Source organism: Callithrix jacchus, chromosome 8, assembly GCF_049354715.1.
Source record: "Callithrix jacchus isolate 240 chromosome 8, calJac240_pri, whole genome shotgun sequence".
Taxonomy (NCBI): domain Eukaryota; kingdom Metazoa; phylum Chordata; class Mammalia; order Primates; family Cebidae; genus Callithrix; species Callithrix jacchus.
The window spans coordinates 70320031-70339089 of NC_133509.1; the positions used below are offsets into that span (position 1 = coordinate 70320031).

Genomic DNA, 19059 nt, shown 5'->3' on the forward strand with positions numbered 1-19059 from the left:
GGGCCAGGATCACAACAATGCACTCCAGCCTGGGCGACAGAGTGAGATTCTGGCTCAAAAAATAATAATAATAATATTAGAAAAATTTAAGGTAAAAAGCACAAAGACTCACTAATAAATGAAAGCAAAAATTAAACATTACTGAAATTACAAATTTGTAAATAGCAATACTATTTACAAAAATTTATTCATAGGCCAGGTATGGTGGCTCATGCCTGTAATCCCAGCACTTTGGGAGGCTGAGGCGGGTGGATCACCCAAGGTCAGGAGTTCAAGACCAGCCTGGCCAACATGGTGAAACCCTGTCTCTAACAAAAAAAAAAAAAAATTTATTTCTAAAAATTAAATTGACATATTACATTTTCACAGTCATCTAATGGACAAAGTAAAACACACTTGTACTTCCATGTACATCCAAATTAACTCCAGGATACAAGATGATATGTAATAGTAATTAATGAAAAATGTTAAACCCTAGGTTTTTGATGCTTATACCTCTGGGGCCTTACTGACTCTAGAGAGAGTATGTCCATCCCAGGGCTAGCCAGTTCCTAGAGACAGTAAGTGACTAGCCTGTGAGCATGCCTTTTCATATTCAAACCAACCACTTCAGAGCCCACACCCCTACCACATCCTCTACACTAACATTCAGGGTGACTATTCATTCCTCTGTACTAATTACAAAAGGGTTGGGTACCAGACAACTAGGGACAACTCTATGCCCTAGAGCCCACTGGATTTATTCAAACCAGCTAATCCTAAACTTGCTTACGCTGGGTTGCTTGTTTCTTCCCAAAGAAATCATAATACAGGGCTGGGTGCGGTGGCTCACGCCTGTAATCCCAGCACTTTGGGAGGCCGAGGCGGGTGGATCACGAGGTCAAGAGATCGAGACCATCCTGGTCAACATGGTGAAACCCCGTCTCTACTAAAAATACGAAAAATTAGCTGGGCATGGTGGCACGTGCCTGTAATCCCAGCTACTCAGGAGGCTGAGGCAGGAGAATTGCCTGAATCCAGGAGGCAGAGGTTGCGGTGAGCCGAGATCACGCCATTGCACTCCAGCCTGGGTAACAAGAGTGAAACTCCGTCTCAAAAAATAAAAAAAGAAATCATAATACAGACTTTTGCCCATGTTTTTCCCTGTTCCCTCTGCCTTCTGAACAACTCTGGGGCTTCCCCATGTAGCTCCTGTGGCATGGCAAGCCCTTTCCTCTTGGGAACTATGAATAACAAACTATTTTCCCCAGCTTTTTTGATCTGCTGGCCTCACCATACCTGAAGAATAATACGAGTTATGTTTTAATACATTGCCTTGGGTTACCCAGTTAACAAATGTACAGACATTTAAAAAAATACACTAAGAGACTTCATAGAAAACTTAAACATATTGATGGATAACATCCATGAATCTTACTTTCTTGAAGGTTGAGTGGAGGATTAATGAGATTATCTAAAGTTCGAGGTCCATGTTCAGACTGTGGTGCTGAAAATCCAGGGATTAAGCATGAAAACATCCAGAGCTGTTCTTTGCTACAGTTATTCTGAAGAGCTTGCAACCACAGTAAGAAAAGACGAACACCTTCCCGCCTAATCTAAAATAAAGTAAAATGAAAACAGAGAGTATTTTTGTTTATAATGGAAATATTTTCTTCCTTTAAAAATCAAAGTTCTCTAGATGATGACTACAGAATGATACTTTGGAGAGACAGGGCAGGGAAGGAAGGGGAAGTTGAGGAGGAGGAGGAGGAAGACAGATATACCAATAGCATCCACTGAAATCATTATTTAGAAATACAAATGCACGGATTTTTAACAAGCATAGAATGAACTAGGTCTCTAGCTATTTAAAGACATTTTTGTTTTATACTTTCCATTTATAAAAATCAGAAAATCATTTCCTTCTTGTCTAATTCCCTCCTTACCTACCTCCCATCACCACCAGTCTAATCCAAGAAGCAAGAAGAGAGAGAACAATGACTGTTGGTGGTGAGAATGAGTTTGGTAAAAGGAAGAATGGTTATGGGGATCCTGGAACACTGTAAATTCAAGGTTCTTGCCCTGAAAAGCTCGAAAATTGTTAAAATTATTAAGTTGAAATTATTAAAAAATTAAATTATTTGATTAAAATTTATTTAAAAGCTCTCTGACATTATCTTTTACTTATTATTTGATTCTAAGCTCCAAGATAACAACTTTGTTCAACTACTCTATCAAAGCACCTAAACCAACACCTTGTACATAGAAGACATTAATATTTTAATTGATTAATAAATGCTCTCCCAGCAGGAAAACAGTAAAAGAGAAATACAGAAAAATTCAATCTCTGATAAACAAAACACTAAGTTTTCCATTAATCTAACCTTACTGATAGTTTTGGAAATGACCCTACCAGAGCTTGTTAATGGCCACTGTCAAAGGTATTCAACTGTTGACACTTTCATGGTTCAGCCAGTTAACAGGAGAAAAGCTACAGGAAGGCTTATTTCTTTGTACTTTTATACCAAAGCCACGATGCCAAAAGCACCTGTAATAACGTTATTTTACCTAACCTACAACAAGATATTTTTGGAATGCGCAGCTTCTCTTACCACAGCAAAACGGCACAATGAAAAAGAAACAAAACAGTGTGTGTGTGTGTGTGTGTGTGTGTGTGTGTGTGTGTGTATCCCCTACTTTCCTCTATATCTAATATGGTAGAATGAAGAATAACCTGTTGAATGACTAAATAATGTTTTTCTTCTTGGGACCATAAAGAGGAAAGATTTCTGGTGAATGAGTCGACTGAGTGGCAAAGTACAACAGTTTTTCAATGGCTTTGGTCAACCTAGAATGGATTGTCAAACTAACCCTTGCTACATTTTTTTTTTTTTTGAGATAGGGTCTTACTCTGTCGCCCAGGCTGGAATGCAGTGGCGTGGTCTCAGCTCACTGCAACCTCTGGCTCCAGGGTTCAAGTAATTCTCCTGTCTCAGGCTCCCAAGTAGCTGGGAGTACAGGTGCATGCCACTGCAGCAGGCTAATTTTTGTATTTTCAGTAGATAGCGGGTTTCACCACGGTGGCCAGGCTGGTCTTGAACTCCTGGCCTCACGTGATCCACCCACCTTAGCCTTCCAAAGTGTAGGGATTACAGGCATGACCCACCATGCCCAGCCTCTTGCTACATTTTAATTAAATTCACTTCAATTAAATAATAATTCAAAGATCTTCAGAAAAAAGTTTGGGTAGGAAAAGTGTAACAGGTAGTATGTATGTTCTACTCAGTATTTTTAAAGTCATAGAAAATAAATACATTAATACCTTTAAGGAGTTTCCTGTGTGAAGCAGTTTCTTTAAAATCAATCCTGAAAAGAAAATGTGATTTTAAATATTCACATCTTATCTATTTGTAAATGTCAGAGTTCTCGGTCGGACTTGAAAACACTTTTAAATAAGTCCTTGGCAACCTCCAAATTATTCTTGGTGATCTTTGTATCCTTCCGGCCATACTTGGGACCAGAAGGGCATATAAAAAGAATCACCTTTTCAAAACATGCTTTATTGCAATTAAACATGATTTATTTTATTAACAAAACCTAGCTCCAAAATTGCATTTAACACAACAATCTATTATAAATCTCTTAATTAGACTAAGAATACAATAAAATACTTTATCACTATCCAAATGAAATCCAGTGCAGAAAATTTTCATTAACCACATGAACATCCATAATTGTAGTATTTCCTAACAAATATTTCCATTATTTAATTTTCTAAGTTTCAAAAGTCGTTAATATTTCCTTTTTTCTTTTAAATTATGATATATTTCAAACCTACACTAAAATACTGAAAATAACATGAACAAACCTGTAGAGGCCCACCATTTAGTTTGAATAAACCTACACATAGTTCCATGTTTGTTTCACTTACTTGCATTATCTCCAATGTTTTACTTAACTGTACAGGTATCGCTGAAGCCCAAATCATACTGTTCCTTTCTTCCACAGAGGAAACCATTATCAAGGCTTTGGTATTAATTATTTCCAAAAATATTTTTATATTATTACTACACATTTATAAATCCATAAAAAATAATAAACACTGTATCATACAAGTCATTTATTTTTTAAATAGTCATTTACAAGTTTTCATATTCAACATTAGCTTAAAAAATTTCTCTGTAATTATCTATGTAACTATATTTAATTCATTTTAAGAGATGATTATTCCACAGTATGAACATACCAAAATTTATTTATCTTCTTTATATTAAGACATTTGTTTTCAAATTTTTGCTATTTCAAGAGTACTATTATAAATAGATCTTGTTCATGATTCCCTGTATACCTGAGTTTTTCCAGAAACTCAGATATATAAATAGGAATAAAATAGGAATGGGGTATATAAATAGGAATATTACTTTCAGCTTTACTAAATATTAAATAATTCTCTCCAAAGTAGTTGTGACAATTAACAGTACTACCAGCAGTCCATGAGAGGGTTCTAGTACCACATTGTTGGAAACACAAAACATTGACAGATGCTCTGATATTTGATAATCTGATGAATGTTAACTATCTTAATGTTGCTTTCATTTGATATTTCCTAGTGACACTGAACATCTTTTCATTTGGCCATTCAAGGTTTGCCTGTTTTATCCTTTGTACAATTTTCAATTTGGTTGTCCGTTTCTTTTTTTTTAAAGAGACGGGGTCTCACTCTGTTGTCCAGGCTGGAGTCCAGGCACAATCACAGATCACTGCAGACTCAAACTCCTGGGTTCAAGTGATCCTTCAACCTCAGCCGCCTGAGTAGCTGGGACTACAGATGTGCACCACCAGACGTGGCTAATTTTTGCATTTTTTATAGAAATACGGCCTCATTATGTTACCCAGGCTGGTCTTGAACTCCTGGCCCCAAGTGATTCTCCCACCTCGGCCTCCAAAAGTGCTGGGATTATAGGTATGGGCCACTACACCTGACCCTCTTCTTCCTTTTTTTTTTTTTTTTTTAAATATGAGGAGTTATTTCTATATTACTAATTCTGTATCTGATTCTATGAGTTGAAGATATATTCTCCCAAACAATTCAATTGTTTTTGCTGGGTGGGGAGGTGGTATCTTCTGATGCAGGTAAGGTTTAATTTTTTTTTTTTTTTTGAGACAGAGTCTCACTCTGTTACCCAGGCTAGAGTGCGGTGGCATAATCACAGCTCACTGCAGCCTTGACCTCCTGAGCTCAAGTAATCCTCTCACCTTAGTCCCTGGAGAGCTGGGAATAAAGGCACATGCCACTGTACCTGACTAATTTTTATATTTTTTATAGAATAGGGTTTTGTCATGTTGCCCAGGCTGGTCTCAAACCCCTGAGCTCAAGTGATCTGCCCACCTTGGCCTCCCAAAGTGCTAAGATTACAGGCATGAGACACCATGCCTGGCCTTAAATTTTAATATAATCAATTTGCCAATGTTTTTCTTTCTTATGTGTTCTGTATCTAAAGAAATCCTTACATTAAGATTATAAACCAAATATTCTCTTCAAAAAGTTTTAAAGTGTTGCTTTCCACATGTAGGTCCTAAAATCTATCAGAAACTTATTTCCTTGTAAGCGAAACAGAATTTGTTTTTTTGCAAATGGAAAACCAAGTATAGCACTATTTCAGGGTTTCTGATGTTCAAATGAACTAAAATGCCATCTCAATCATATTTCAAGTTTCCATACATAAGCTTAGGTCTTTGGCTGATCTCCACGTTCTTTTCATTCATTTACTTGTCCCTCCCTACATCAGTAACAGTGTCTTTATTAGTATAACTTTGTAAGATATCCTATTATCGGGCATGAAAATAGCCAACAACAATATCCTCTTGGCCCGACTTATTATTCTTCCAAACTGCTTTGGCTTTTATTTTACATAAATTTTTAGGCTACATTTTTAAATCCCTACAGGAATGTTAAGAATTTGTTACGTGTGTGTGTGCATATATGTATATTTGATATATATGATATATATTTGATAGACATGGTATACATATTTAACATTTAATTAAAAATGTGATATTAATATTTTATATATATACTTAACAAATTTATTTGTGTGAGACAAGGTCTTGCTCTGTCACCCAGACTGGAGTGCAGTTGCACAATCATAGCTCACTGCAGCCTCAACCTCTTGGTCCAAGTGATCCTCTCACCTCCCAAGCAGCTGGAAACACAGGTGCACACTACCACACCCAGCTCATTTTTGTACTTTTTTGTAGAGTTGCAGTACTGCCATGTTACTTGGGCTTGTCTCAAAACACCTGGGTTCAAGTGATCCACCCACCTTAGCCTCTCTGGGATTACAAGATTACAGGAATCCCAGAAAGAGCTGGGATTACAGGAATGAGCCACTGCACCCAGCCAAAAATTATAGTCTTACATGTACATCAAATATGCTAAAAGGTAATGCTACAGTATTTCAGAAGTTGTTGGATCAGGGAGCTCTACTAATGGAAAAAGAAATTTTGATGAGTTTGCTATGGGATCTACAAAAGCAGATGGTGTATTTGGACTAGTTAAAAATCCCTGGAATTATTCAAAACAATATAGAGAAAAGAGGAAGCAAAATCTCCACTTTGAGAATGAAGATTCAGACTGGCTGATAACTGGAGGAAGTTCAGGTGGGAGTGCAGGTGCCATATCAGCATCCACATGCTATGAGGCTTTAGGATCAGATACAGGAGGATTGACCAGAAATCCTGCTGCCCACTGTAGGCTTCCTGGTTTCAAATCAAGCTATGGCTTAGTTTCCCATCATGGTCTCATTCCCCTGAAGAATTTGATAGATGTGCAAGGAATCTTAACCAGATGGGTGGATGATGCAGCAATTGTGTTGGGTGTACTGCTGGACATGACCCTACGGATTCTACCACAGTATAGGATTCTGTTAAACCATTCTGGCTTCCCAGTTTGACAGATGTCAGCAAACTATGTATAGGAATTCCAAAGGAATATCTTATACCAGAATTATCAAGTGAAGTACAGTCTCTTTGGTCCAAAGCTGCTGACCTCTTTGAGTCTGAAGGGGCCAAAATAACTGAAGTATCCTTTCCTCACACCAGTTATTCAATTGACTGCTACCATGTATTGTGCACATCGAAAGCAGCATCAAATATAGCAAGATTTGATGGGCTACAATATGGTCACAAATGTGACACTGATGTGCCTACTGCAGCCATGCATGCTGCCACCAGATGAGAAAGGTTCAATCATTTGGTAAGAGGAAGAATTCTCTTGGGAAATCTTTTCTTATTAAAAGAAAAGTATGACCAGGTGTCATGGTGCGTGCCTGTAGTCCCAACTACTCAGGAGGCTGAAGTGGGAGGATGTCCTGAGGCCAGGGGTTCTGGGCTGTACTGCGCTATGCCAATCGGGTGGCCGCACTAAGTTCGGCATCAATATGGTGACCTCCTGGGAGAAGGGGACCACCAGGTTGACTAAGCAGGGGTGAACTGGCCCAGGTCAGAAACAGAGCAGGTCAAAACTCCCGTGCTGATCAGTAGTGGGATCACGCCTGTGAATAGCGACTGCACTCCAGCCTGGGCAACACAGCGAGACCCCATTTCTAAAAAAAAAAAATAATAATAAAAGAAAAATTATTTCATCAAAGCATAGAAAGTGACATGTCTCATTGCTAGTGATTTTATGAATGCTTTTAATTCTGGAGTATGCTAACTCCCACCACCTTGAGTGAGGCAGTACCATACTTGGAGTTCATCCAAGAAGACAACAGAACAAGAAGTGCCCAGGATGATATTTTTACACAGGCTGGAAACATGGCAGGACCGCCAGCAGTGAGTATCCCTGTTGCACTGTCAAACCAAAGGTTGCCAACAGGACTGCAGTTTATTGGATGTGCATTTTGTGATCAGCAGCTTCTTACAGTAGCCAAATGGTTTGAAAAACAAGTTTCCTGTTATTCAACTTCAAGAACTTATGGATGACTGTTCGTTAGTCCTTGAAAATGAAAAGTTAGTCTCTGTCTCTCTAATAAGGTAGGGATAAATACATAGTGCAAATTTTTAAAAAATTGTTGTCTTTATACTGTCAAGTTTATTTCCCATGAATATTGTATAAAATTCCATTTATTCATTAAAGTCCTTTCTTGTTCTTCAATAATCACATAATTGCCATACATTAATTCATTTTTATTGAATACCATACTGAAAACTAAATTTAATATTTTAAATGACTATAGAATATACATTCTTTCCAAGTACACTGAAACATTCTCCAAGAGAGCCAATACTCTGGGCCACAAAACATCTCAATAACTTTAAAATCATGCAAAAATATTTTTTTCTGATGACAAAGGAATTAAGTTGTAAATCACAAAGAAAACAAAATTTGTGGAAACATCAAATATTTGAAGAACTTAAAAATAAAAACACTTGGCCAAGTGCGGTGGCTCATGCCTGTAATCCTAGCATTTTGGGAAGCTGAGGTGGGTGGATCATATGGTCAGGAGTTTGAGACCAGGCTGACCAACATGTTGAAACCCCATCTCTACTAAAAATACAAAAATCAGTCCAGCATGGTGGTGCATGCCTGTCATCCCTGCTACTTAGGAGGCCGAGGCAAGAGAATCACTTGAACCAGTGAGCTGGAGGTTGCAGTGAGCTGAGATCATGCCACTGCACTCCAGCCTGGGTGACAGAGGGAGACTCTGTCTCTAAATAAATAAATAAATAAATAAATCACTGTTTTGTTTTGTTTTTTTTTTGAGACGGAATCTTGCTCTGTTGCCAGGCTGGAGTGCAGTGGTGTGATCTCAGCTCAAACTGGTCTCAAACTCCTGGCCTCAAGTGATCCTCCTGCTTCAGCCTATGCCAAGTGCCTGCTACAGTGTTTTATAAAATATAAAAGAGGTCAAGTATGATCGCTCACACCTGTAAGCAATTTGAGAACAGCCTGGGCAACAAAGCAAAACCCCGTTTCTACACAAAAATAATTTTAAAAAGTGAGCCAGGACTGGGTGTGTACCTGTGGTCCCAGCTACTTAAGAGGCTGAGTGGTGGGGGAATGGCTTAAGCCCATTTCAAGGCTTCAGTAAGCCACGATCAATCATGGCACTGCAGTTCAGCCAGGGTGACAGAGTAAGATCCTATCTCTAAAAATTAAAAAAAAAAAATATACCAGGCACAGTCGCTCATGCCTGTAATCCCAGCACTTTGACAGGCTGAGGTGGGCATATCACAAGGTCAGGAGTTTGAGACTAGCCTGACCAACATGGTGAAACACTATCTCTACGAAAAAAAAAAAAAAAAGCACCAAAAAATATTAGCCAGGCATGGTGGCACGTGCCTGTAATCCCAGCTACTTAGGAGGCTAAGGCAGGAGAATCACTTGAACCTGGGAGGCAGAGGTTGCAGTGAGCCGAGATCACGCCATTGCACTCCAGCCTGGGCAACAAGAGGGAAAGCCCATCTCAAAAAAGTAAAAACAGAAAAATAAATAAATAAATAAAATATCAAAGACTGAAATGGAAAACAAGAAAATAGAAAGCAGAAAAAGTGTGAAGAAAATCAATGACACCAAAAGTTCGTTCTTTGAAAACATCAACAAATATGACAAATATTAGACTGGCCAACAAAATAGGAGAGAAAACATAAATTACCAAAATCAGGGATGAAAGCAGATATAGCCATTAAAAAGAATGAAATCATGCCTTCAGTAGCAACATTTAGCAACATGGATACAGCTGGAGGTCATTATTGTAAAGCAAATTAACACAGGAACAAGACCAAATATCACATATTCTCACTTAGAACTGGGAGCTAGGCCAGGCGCAGTGGCTCACACCTGTAATCCCAGCACTCTGGGAGGCCGAGGCGGGTGGATCACGAGGTCAGGAGTTCGAGATCAGCCTGGCCAATATGGTGAAAGCCCATCTCTACTAAAACTACAAAAATTAGCCGGGTATGGTGGTGCATGCCTGTAATCCCAGCTACTTGGGAAGCTGAGGCAGGAGAATCACTTGCACCTGGGAGGCAGAGTTTGCAGTGAGCCAAGATCATGCCACTGCACTCCAGCCTGGGCAACAAGCAAGACTCCATCTCAAAAAAAAAAAAAAAAAAAAAAGTAGGAGCTAAACATTGGGTACTCATGGACATAAAAATGTCAACAACAGACACTGGAAAGTTCTAAAGGACCAAGGGTTGAAAAACAAACTATTAGGTATTATGCTCACCACCTGGGTGACAGAATCAATCATACCCTAAACCTCAGCATCATGAGATATACACATGTAACAAACCTGCATATGTGTCCCCTGAATCTACAATAAAAGTTGAAATCATTAAAGAATAAATAAAGTTCCTGTAATGTCAAAAAAAAAAAAAAAAAAAAAGAAAAAGAAAAGAATGAAAGGGGACATCACTATTGACCCTATAGGAATTAAAAGGATTACTCTAAGGAGCAACTCAAACAACTTTCTACCAACAAATTGCTTCCTAGAAAGAAACAAATTATCAAACTGACTCAAAGAGATACATAAAATCTGAATAAACCTATAACAAGAAATTGAAGTAATAATTACAAACATCACAAAGAAAAGTCCAAGTACAAATGGCCTCGCTTTTCAAGTTTATCAACTATTTAAAGAGGAAAATGTTACCACTCATTCACAAACCCTTTCAAAAAATAGAAGAGGGACCACTTCTAAACTTCTATAGCTACCTTGATAGTAAAGCCAAATAAAAGCAAGACAAAATAAACTACAGTACATTATTTGTCATAAACACACAGGTAAACTGAGCTAAGCAGCAAATAAAAAGGACCATAAATAGTAAGCAAATAGGATTTACCTCAGGGATGGAATGTTGGTTTAACCCTTGAAAATCAATTAGTGAAATACATAATATTAATAGAATAAATGACAAAAGCACCAATGACACGGACAATGATTGCATCAATAGATGCAGAAAGAGCATTTGGCAAACCACAATGCACATTCATGATTAAAAACTCTCAACAAACTAGGAATAGAACTTCTTCAAGTGGATAAAAGGCATCTACAAAAAAAAAAATCACAGCTAAAATCATATACAATGGTGAAACACTGACCATTATCTTTCTCCCCAAAATTAGGAATAATGCAAGAATGTTTGCTTTTGTTTGCCACTTTTATTCAATACTGTACTGGAGGGACAAAAGAAAGAAGGAAAGAAGGAAAGGCAGAAAGGAGGAAGGAAGGAAAGAAAGGAAAGGAAAGGGGAAAGGGGAAAGGGGAAAGGGGAAAGAGGAAAGGGGAAAGGGGAAAGGGGAAAGGGGAAAGGGGAAAGGGAAGGGAAGGAAAGAAAAAAGGAAAGGAAAGGGGAAAGGAAAGGGAAAGGGAAAGAGAAAGGGAAAGGGAAAGGGAAAGGGAAAGGGAAAGGGAAAGGGAAAGGGAAGGAAAGGAAAGGAAAAAAAGGAAAGGAAAGGAAAAAAAGGAAAGGAAAGGAAAGGAAAAAGGAAAAAGGAAAGGAAGGAAAGAAGGAAGGAAGAAAGAAAGAAACTAAAGACATCCAATTCGAAATAAAAAAGTAACTGTACTCATTCACAGTAGAAAATCCAAAGGAATACACAATAAAACAAACAGAACTAGCAAACAATAAATAAATAAACTAGAAACAACACAAATGTCATTCTATTTGGAATTTTGCATTTTTCTTCCACTTCTGATTCACAGAAGTATTTATTTTGGTGCTGATCTTGCTTTTTTGTTTTATAGTTTTATCATCATTGTTAATGTATTCAGAATAAAGGAAGCAGTGGATCAAAACCTCCTACGGCTTTTTTTTTTTTTTTTGAGACGAAGTTTCGCTCTTGTTACCCAGACTGGAGTGCAATGGCACTATCTCGGCTCACCGCAACCTCTGCCTCCTGGGTTCAAGCAATTCTCCTGCCTCAGCCTCCCGAGTAGCTGGGACTACAGGCCTGCACCACCATGTCCAGCTAATTTTTGTATTTTTAGTAGAGACGGGGTTTCACCTTGTTGACCAGGATGGTCTTGATCTCTTGACCTCGTGATCCACCTGCCTCGGCCTCCCAAAGTGCTGGGATTATAGGCGTGAGCCACTGCGCCCAGCCTCCTATGGCATTTTGACTGCAAATCCTTTATCTATACTTTTTCTTATATTCCTTGTCAGTCTGTTATTGTATTCTTTATTTTCTTTTTACTAAAGCTTCAACTATTAACTCATTTCAACTAACAACCCATTAAAGAGCATTTTCATATATTATCCTTTGTTTCAAATGTGAAATACAAATTTGAATTACTTACCAATACTGTGAAACTGCCATCGCTGATGAATTCTTTCTGGAAGAAGCTGTAAAATTTTCTAAAAATCAATATAAAGAAAAAAAAAGAATAAAAGCAAGTAATGAGTTCAGATTCTGAAAAATGTGAAAAATTAAAGGGCTTACTAAGTATAACAAATACGAAGTAGGCCGGGTGCGGTGGCTCACGCCTGTAATCCCAGAACTTCGGGAGGCTGAGGCAGGTGGATCACCTGAGGTCAGGAGTTCGAGACCAGCCTGACCAACTGGTGAAACCCTATCTCTACTAAAAATACAAAAATTAGCCAGGTATGGTGGTGGGCACTTGTAATCACAGCTATTAGGGAGGCTGAGGCAGGAGAATCACCTGAACCCAGGAGGAAGAGGTTATAGCGAGCCAAGATTGCACCATTGAACTCCAGCCTGGGCAACAAGAGCAAAACTCCATCTCAAAAAAATAAATAAATAAACAAACAAACAAAAAACACAAAATAGTCCCTGAGCCAATCTGATAGTACTGACATTATTTTAGCACTGGCATGTTGATCACTATTTGAAAACCTCAAAAAACAACAAACAATACAAGCCAGTACTTAAAACAAGAAATTAATAGAACACATCTTTTACAATGATATATATTTTTTCCTAATGATTAAATGTTAATTATAATATATTTAAAATGCTTCTTTACTATTTCCAGAATTTCTTTTTTTCCCCCTTTAGATATGGAGTCTTGCTATGTTGCAGAGGCTGGAGTGCACTGACTATTCAGAAGCATGATCCTAGTGCACCACAGCCTTAACTCCCAGGCTCAAGCGATCCTCCTGCCTCAGTCTCCCAAGAAGGTAGGAATACAGGATGCAACACTATGTCTGGCAATTCCTAGAATCTCTTTATTGTGGATATCACTGATGCATTTCAATTCTTTCCGATATTAATATTTGCAACATTTTCTCTTTCTTCTAATGGTTTTTCCTATTTTGACAATCCTAGAGAAAATATTTTGATTTCATGAGAACCCCATCAAATATTTATACTGAATTAATCATGTGAAACCAGAGGTACTTAGATGTTATGATGGATATACTATGAGAGCAAAATTCTTTTTAAGAGGTGGGGGTTTCACTCTGTTATCCTGGCTGGAGTGCTGTGGTGTGATCATAATTCACCGCAGCCTCAAATTCATGGGTTCAAGCAATCCACTCATCTCAGCTTCCCAAATAGTTAGGACTACAGGTATGTGCCGCCATGCCCAGATAATTTTTTTTTTATTATTGAGATGGAGTATCATTATGTTGTCCAGGCTGTGCAAGCTTCTGGCCTCAAGCAATCCTCCTTCCCTGGCCTCCAAAAGTGCTGGGATTACAAGTGTGAGCCACTGCACCAGGACAGAGAGCAGGATTTAAAATTTGAGGAGTCCTATAGTTAAGCTAACAAATATAGGTTTCCATTAATAGTTAATAAAATCTTTCCACAAATATGTTCAAAATTCTGCCTTTTAATTCCCTTAATATTATACCTGTGTGGATTACTCTTGATCAAGAGCTATCTTACTGCTGAATAGTGCTCTCAGTACTTACTCATCCACTTGCTCAATGACATTTTTGTGTATTTATTGTTATTGCTGTTCTTACTACTATTTAGAACACCATTAAATGAATGCTTATAAAGGCCAAACACTAGGCACTTTATTATATAATGATATGTTAATATACCTTGCATTAATCCTTGCAATTATTCCAAAACGAGGCTTTGTTTATCTCATTCAACAAATGAAGAAATGGGTTAAGCAGTACACTTAGATTACAAAGCTAGAAAGTGAAGGAACAGAGGTTCCAAATTTAATATACCTATTTCCAAAACCTCTGCTTTGACAATATACTGATCAAAGGATGACATGCACATTCTATACTTCCTTGCCTTGTCTTTGATATAATCTTCTTTAGTATACCCCATAGGAGAGGATGATATCGAAATTTTAAGTTCTACACAGATAACGCTGGTCCCACGGGAGACACATAAAAAAAAATTTTTTTTTTTTTGAGACAAGACTCTCACTCCATCACCAGGCCCCAGGCTAAAGTGCCAGTGGCGCAATCTTAGCTCACTGCAACCTCCACCTCCTGGATTCAATCAATTCTCCTGCCTCAGCCTCCCGAGCAGTTGAGACTACAGGCACGTGCCACCATGCCCAGCTAATTTTTGGATATTTTAGTAGAGATGGGGTTTCAACATGTTGGCCAGGATGGTCTCGATCTCTTGACATCGTGATCCACCCACCTCGGCCTCCCAAAGTGCTGGGATTACAGGCGTGAGCCACTGCGCCCGGCCACATAAACTTTTTTACCTTTGTCCTCCCTATGTGTCCCACAGCTGGCCAACAACTGCATAATTATATTTATTTTTATATAGAAAGAGATAAAATTATAGAAAAGTTGAAAAGACAAATGTGTAAACTATTCAAAAGAATTTCTATATCATGACTAAATCATACTTTAGATTTAGCCCCTTATATCTTTTTATACGGTTAATAAAAGATTAAAGAGATTACATGTGCCCTAAACTGCACAGAATATAAATCCTCTACCATATTATTAACATTATATAAACATGCTTTGTATTCCAGAAAAAGGAAATCAGTTTATTTATGATTTCTTTTTCATCATTAGTTTCTAAAGGTAGAGGTCCCCTGCTATAAGCAGAAGAATGTCAGCACAAAAATTAAATGATTTTTCCAAAAGATGAAAACCTGGTATCTTATATCTTTTTCCTAATGAAATTTAGTAATCCATTAAAGACAAACATTTCTTTTTTAAAAAATAAAAAATAATCAGTATATATTACATATAAAAAATAGTTATTTTTACACATAAGGAATACCCCAAAAGAGCTTATTAACTAATCAATCATCTCAGTTTCCTGAATCTAAGGCAAGCATAAACATTTGAAGGAATACTTTCCATGAACCATTAACTTGCTTTCTCTGTGGATACTTTTATTCTTTCTCAAAACATCTATGTTTCAATATTCCCCTTGTGAATTGTTCATGCACACACTTAAAGAAGTAATAAAATCAAATTCCTCAGGGGTCACGACTAATGAAAATTAACTGCAGAACAGATAATAACATCAATGCTACTGCTATTTGGAATCCTTAAAAAAATTCTTTTTTTTTCCTATAACTAATCTACAGAGAAGTGACATATAAATGAGGTTGTTGAAATTCTTCTAAATTATATCAAAATACTAAAGAACGAATTATTATTATTATTTTTGAGACAGGGTCTCACTCTCTTGCCGAAGAATACCGTGGCACAATCATGGCTCACTACCACTTCAACCTCCTGAGTCACTAGTAATACCACCATGCCTGGCTTGCCACCACCATGCCCGGCTAACTTTTTTGATTTTTAGTACAGACAAGGTCTCACTGTGTTGTCCAGGCTGGACTCAAACTCCTAAGCTAAAATGATCCTCTCGCTTCAGCCTCCCAAAGTACAGGGATTACTTTGAACCACCACACCAGCCAAGAGTGAATTATCTTTAATTAGCACCAGATAGAATAGCTCAATCTTCAGAAACTGATTTCCAAATTCTTTTCAATGCACCAAGAGTCACTACTTCTGGTTTTCTACAGGTCTCGAAATTCTCAGTGAAGCTCAGAATACTCCTATGACTGTTTATCTGTTTACTTTGAAAAAGAATAAAGAGCAAGGAGTTATTTTAAAAGGGGGATGAAAGGGTCTTAATTTTTAAGAGTGTGCTAAAATTTTTTTAAAATTTAGCAGAACATCAAATTTTGTTCATTTACCTATGAGCTATGTTTCCTGACTTTTATTTATAAAGACCTGCCCCAACTCCAATCTAATGTAAAATGACAATTTAAAAAATAATTAAGACTATTTTAAACAAGTATGCAATGAAAAGCAGTTAACCAAGAAACAATAAATCCCTCAGGCACATAAAAGTTACATGAATATACCTTCTTAGGTAAGAATGTTTTGGAGTTAAAAACAAATTTTCCATTTCGGTAAACCATCCACAAATTAAAATTTTCATTGTTTGCAAACAAATTGAATATCATACCAATTTTGTCATGTCAAATGTATACAAACATAATTATATCTGTACTTAAAAGTAATACACTGTATCTCAAAAAGTATAGGATTCAGTAAGGCATATTTTAAAAATTTAGATTTAGTTCTTAGAAAGGCTGGCAAATTCCCAGTGTTTCATTACATGTTTTATAACTTAAATTCATTCCTTTGTATGTTCCAAAATTATTTTCGAAAAAAAAAAAAAAGAGATACTACTAGAAAGAAACTGTCAGTAAGAGCAGGGCATGCAAAATTAAACAAATAACTCTATGAACAGTAGAAAGTGTTAGAACTAAAAGTGAGATGTCAAAGTATATGGCAGTTTCAAAATACAAGAGTACTTTCAATGCTAAATAAAGCACAAAGGTGGGAAAGAAAAAATGCCTGGCAGAGTACATAATATCTGAAAAGACATTTAAGGACAGGAAGAACACTAGACATAAAGTGGTGGTGTTGAATGGGAAGTTAGATTCAGAAGCACTTACCTCAAAAATAAAAAGTATAGCATCCAATTCCTCTCTTTGAGACTTGTGACCTAAAACATTTTTATAAAAAAACATTTAAAACATATAATTTTGTCCTCATTGTTAAAAATCACTTAATAAACTTAAAATATTTCAACAATGAAGGGTTTTTTTTTCCAGTAGTTATTTAGTAAAATGTTTAAAGCATATTCCATTCATTATGTAGACAATATCATCGTGGCTCTCTTTACTTTTTTGAGAACGGTAATTACATTTAGGCTCTACATATTTATGTCTAGAAACAAATCATGACATATTACAAAGAACTTGAAAAAGCTCTGAAAATGAAAATATAAAAGTGACTGCTCAAATGTGACACATGCTCCAATGGCAGAACCAAAGAAGGCAGAATGAGGGAACAAATCAACCTGACCAGTGAAAACGTAAATCTTCAAAGCCACTGTAAAGTAATAAGGATAGTAATACTAACCCATTAGTTGTTATATCTAATACAGGTTACTAGATCTATGATGTCTAAGAGCCTTTTTTAAGTTATGTTTATGACAATTATTAGAAATATTAACATAAACCAAGATACATGCTAGCATCTTACCTTTCTGTTTAAGACTAGCTTCAATAGTCACAAAATTTTCAAAGAACACATAGTATATATGTGAAAAATGTTGGTCGAAAAACTGTTTAAGATCAATAGATTCTGCATTCTCTGAAAAATTAAAAACAATTTACTGATTATTTACATGTATTAAATCATATTTAGCAAATATTCAGTGACAAGTTTCCTTAAAGAACTGCTCCTAAAATCCTATTCTATTAAAATCATTAATCATACAAAAAAAAATTAAGTTCTATTTTCAATTCATAACCACAGCTTTTCTAACTTCTCCGCAAGACAGTTTAAAATCAAAATAATAATTCATGATGTCTGAAGGGCAGATGCAGTGGCTCACACCTGTAATCCCAGCACTTTGGGAGGCCAAGGCAGGCAGATCACCTGAAATCAGGAGTTTGAGACTAGCCTGGCCAATATGGTGAAACCTCGTCTCTACTAAAAATACAAAACTCAGCTGGGTGTGGTGGTGCGTGCCTGTAATCTCAGCTACTTGAGAGGCTGAGGCACAAGACTCACTTGAACCCAAGGCGGAGGCTGCAGTGAGCCAAGATTGTGCCACTGCACTCCAGCCTGAGAGACAGAACAAGACTCTGTCTCAGGGAAACAAACAAAAAAAAGAATAATTTATGATGTCTGAAATATATTTATTCAATAAATAGGTAACTAACAATAGGCTTTGTAAATAGGTACTTAGGCTTAAAAAGCTCAAACAGAGAATACTACTTGAAAAAAACTGTCAGTAAGAGCAGGGAATGCAAAATTAAACAAATAACTCTATGAACAGTAGAAAGTGTTAGAACTAAAAGTGAGATGTCAAAGTATATAGCAGTTTAGAAATACAAGAGTACTTTCAATGCTCAATAAAGCACAAAGGTGGGGAAAGAAAAAATGCCTGGCAGAGTATATAATATCTGAAAAGATGTTTAAGGACAGGAAGAACACTAGACATAAAGTGGTGGGGTTGAATGGGATGGGCATTCAAAGCATAAAAAAACACATGGAGCAAGAAAAGCATGAGGTACGTGAGAATCTAGAAAAATAATTCATTTTGGCTAGAGCTTAGAGCATTTTAATAAAAACAAACAAGTAGACTTGAGATATGTTTACATGTACTTATGCATAGAAGATTCCAAACAACTAGGCAACGTGACCCATAGCGAGCAGAACTAGTTTTATTGTTGCTTAGTTCACTTTCAGTATAAATGAGAACATCGGTGAAAAGGAGTAGAGAAATTCTACTTCATATACTTCCTACTATTCCAAATTGTTTACAAAAAGCACATTACTTCTCTTACAATACAAAATAAAAAATTTTTGTGTTTTATTTTTTTAAGATGGAGACTTGCTCTGTTGCCCAGGCTATAGTACAGTGGTGCAATATCGGCTCACTGCAACCTCCAACTCCAGGGTTCAAACGATTCTCCTGCCTGAGACTCCCAAGTAGCTGGGATTACAGGTGCCCACTACTACGCCTGGCTAATTTTTATATTTTTAGTAGAAACAGGATTTCACTATGTTGGCCAGGTTGGTCACAATCTCTTGACCTCAAGTGATCCACCCACCTCGACCTCCCAAAGTGCTGGGATTACA

The 19059-nt window shown here is 37.0% G+C and overlaps 1 protein-coding gene and 1 pseudogene across 22 annotated transcripts in view; one reads left to right on the plus strand and one right to left on the minus strand.

The window, feature by feature from the left end:
• The window catches only part of RALGAPA1 (Ral GTPase activating protein catalytic subunit alpha 1), a 289470-nt gene that overhangs the window by 228510 nt on the left and 41901 nt on the right, over nt 1-19059 (minus strand). For 18 of the 22 annotated variants that reach the window (XR_013521150.1, XR_013521153.1, XR_013521148.1 and 15 more), the window contains exons 2-6: nt 17452-17562; nt 16860-16909; nt 12282-12339; nt 3302-3345; nt 1418-1595 (exon numbers count right to left, since the gene is read on the minus strand). Coding sequence is in view for 13 of the 22 variants with exons in the window: in XM_035260352.3 (XP_035116243.1) it covers nt 1418-1595; nt 3302-3345; nt 12282-12339; nt 16860-16909; nt 17452-17562 (441 nt within the window). In the remaining 9 variants the exon portion in view is untranslated. The remainder of the gene's footprint in view (nt 1-1417; nt 1596-3301; nt 3346-12281; nt 12340-16859; nt 16910-17451; nt 17563-19059) is intronic. The other 4 variants (XM_078334789.1, XM_078334783.1, XM_078334790.1 and 1 more) reach the window with 2 other exon arrangements.
• LOC108593461 (glutamyl-tRNA(Gln) amidotransferase subunit A, mitochondrial pseudogene) lies at nt 6253-7405 on the plus strand (annotated as a pseudogene).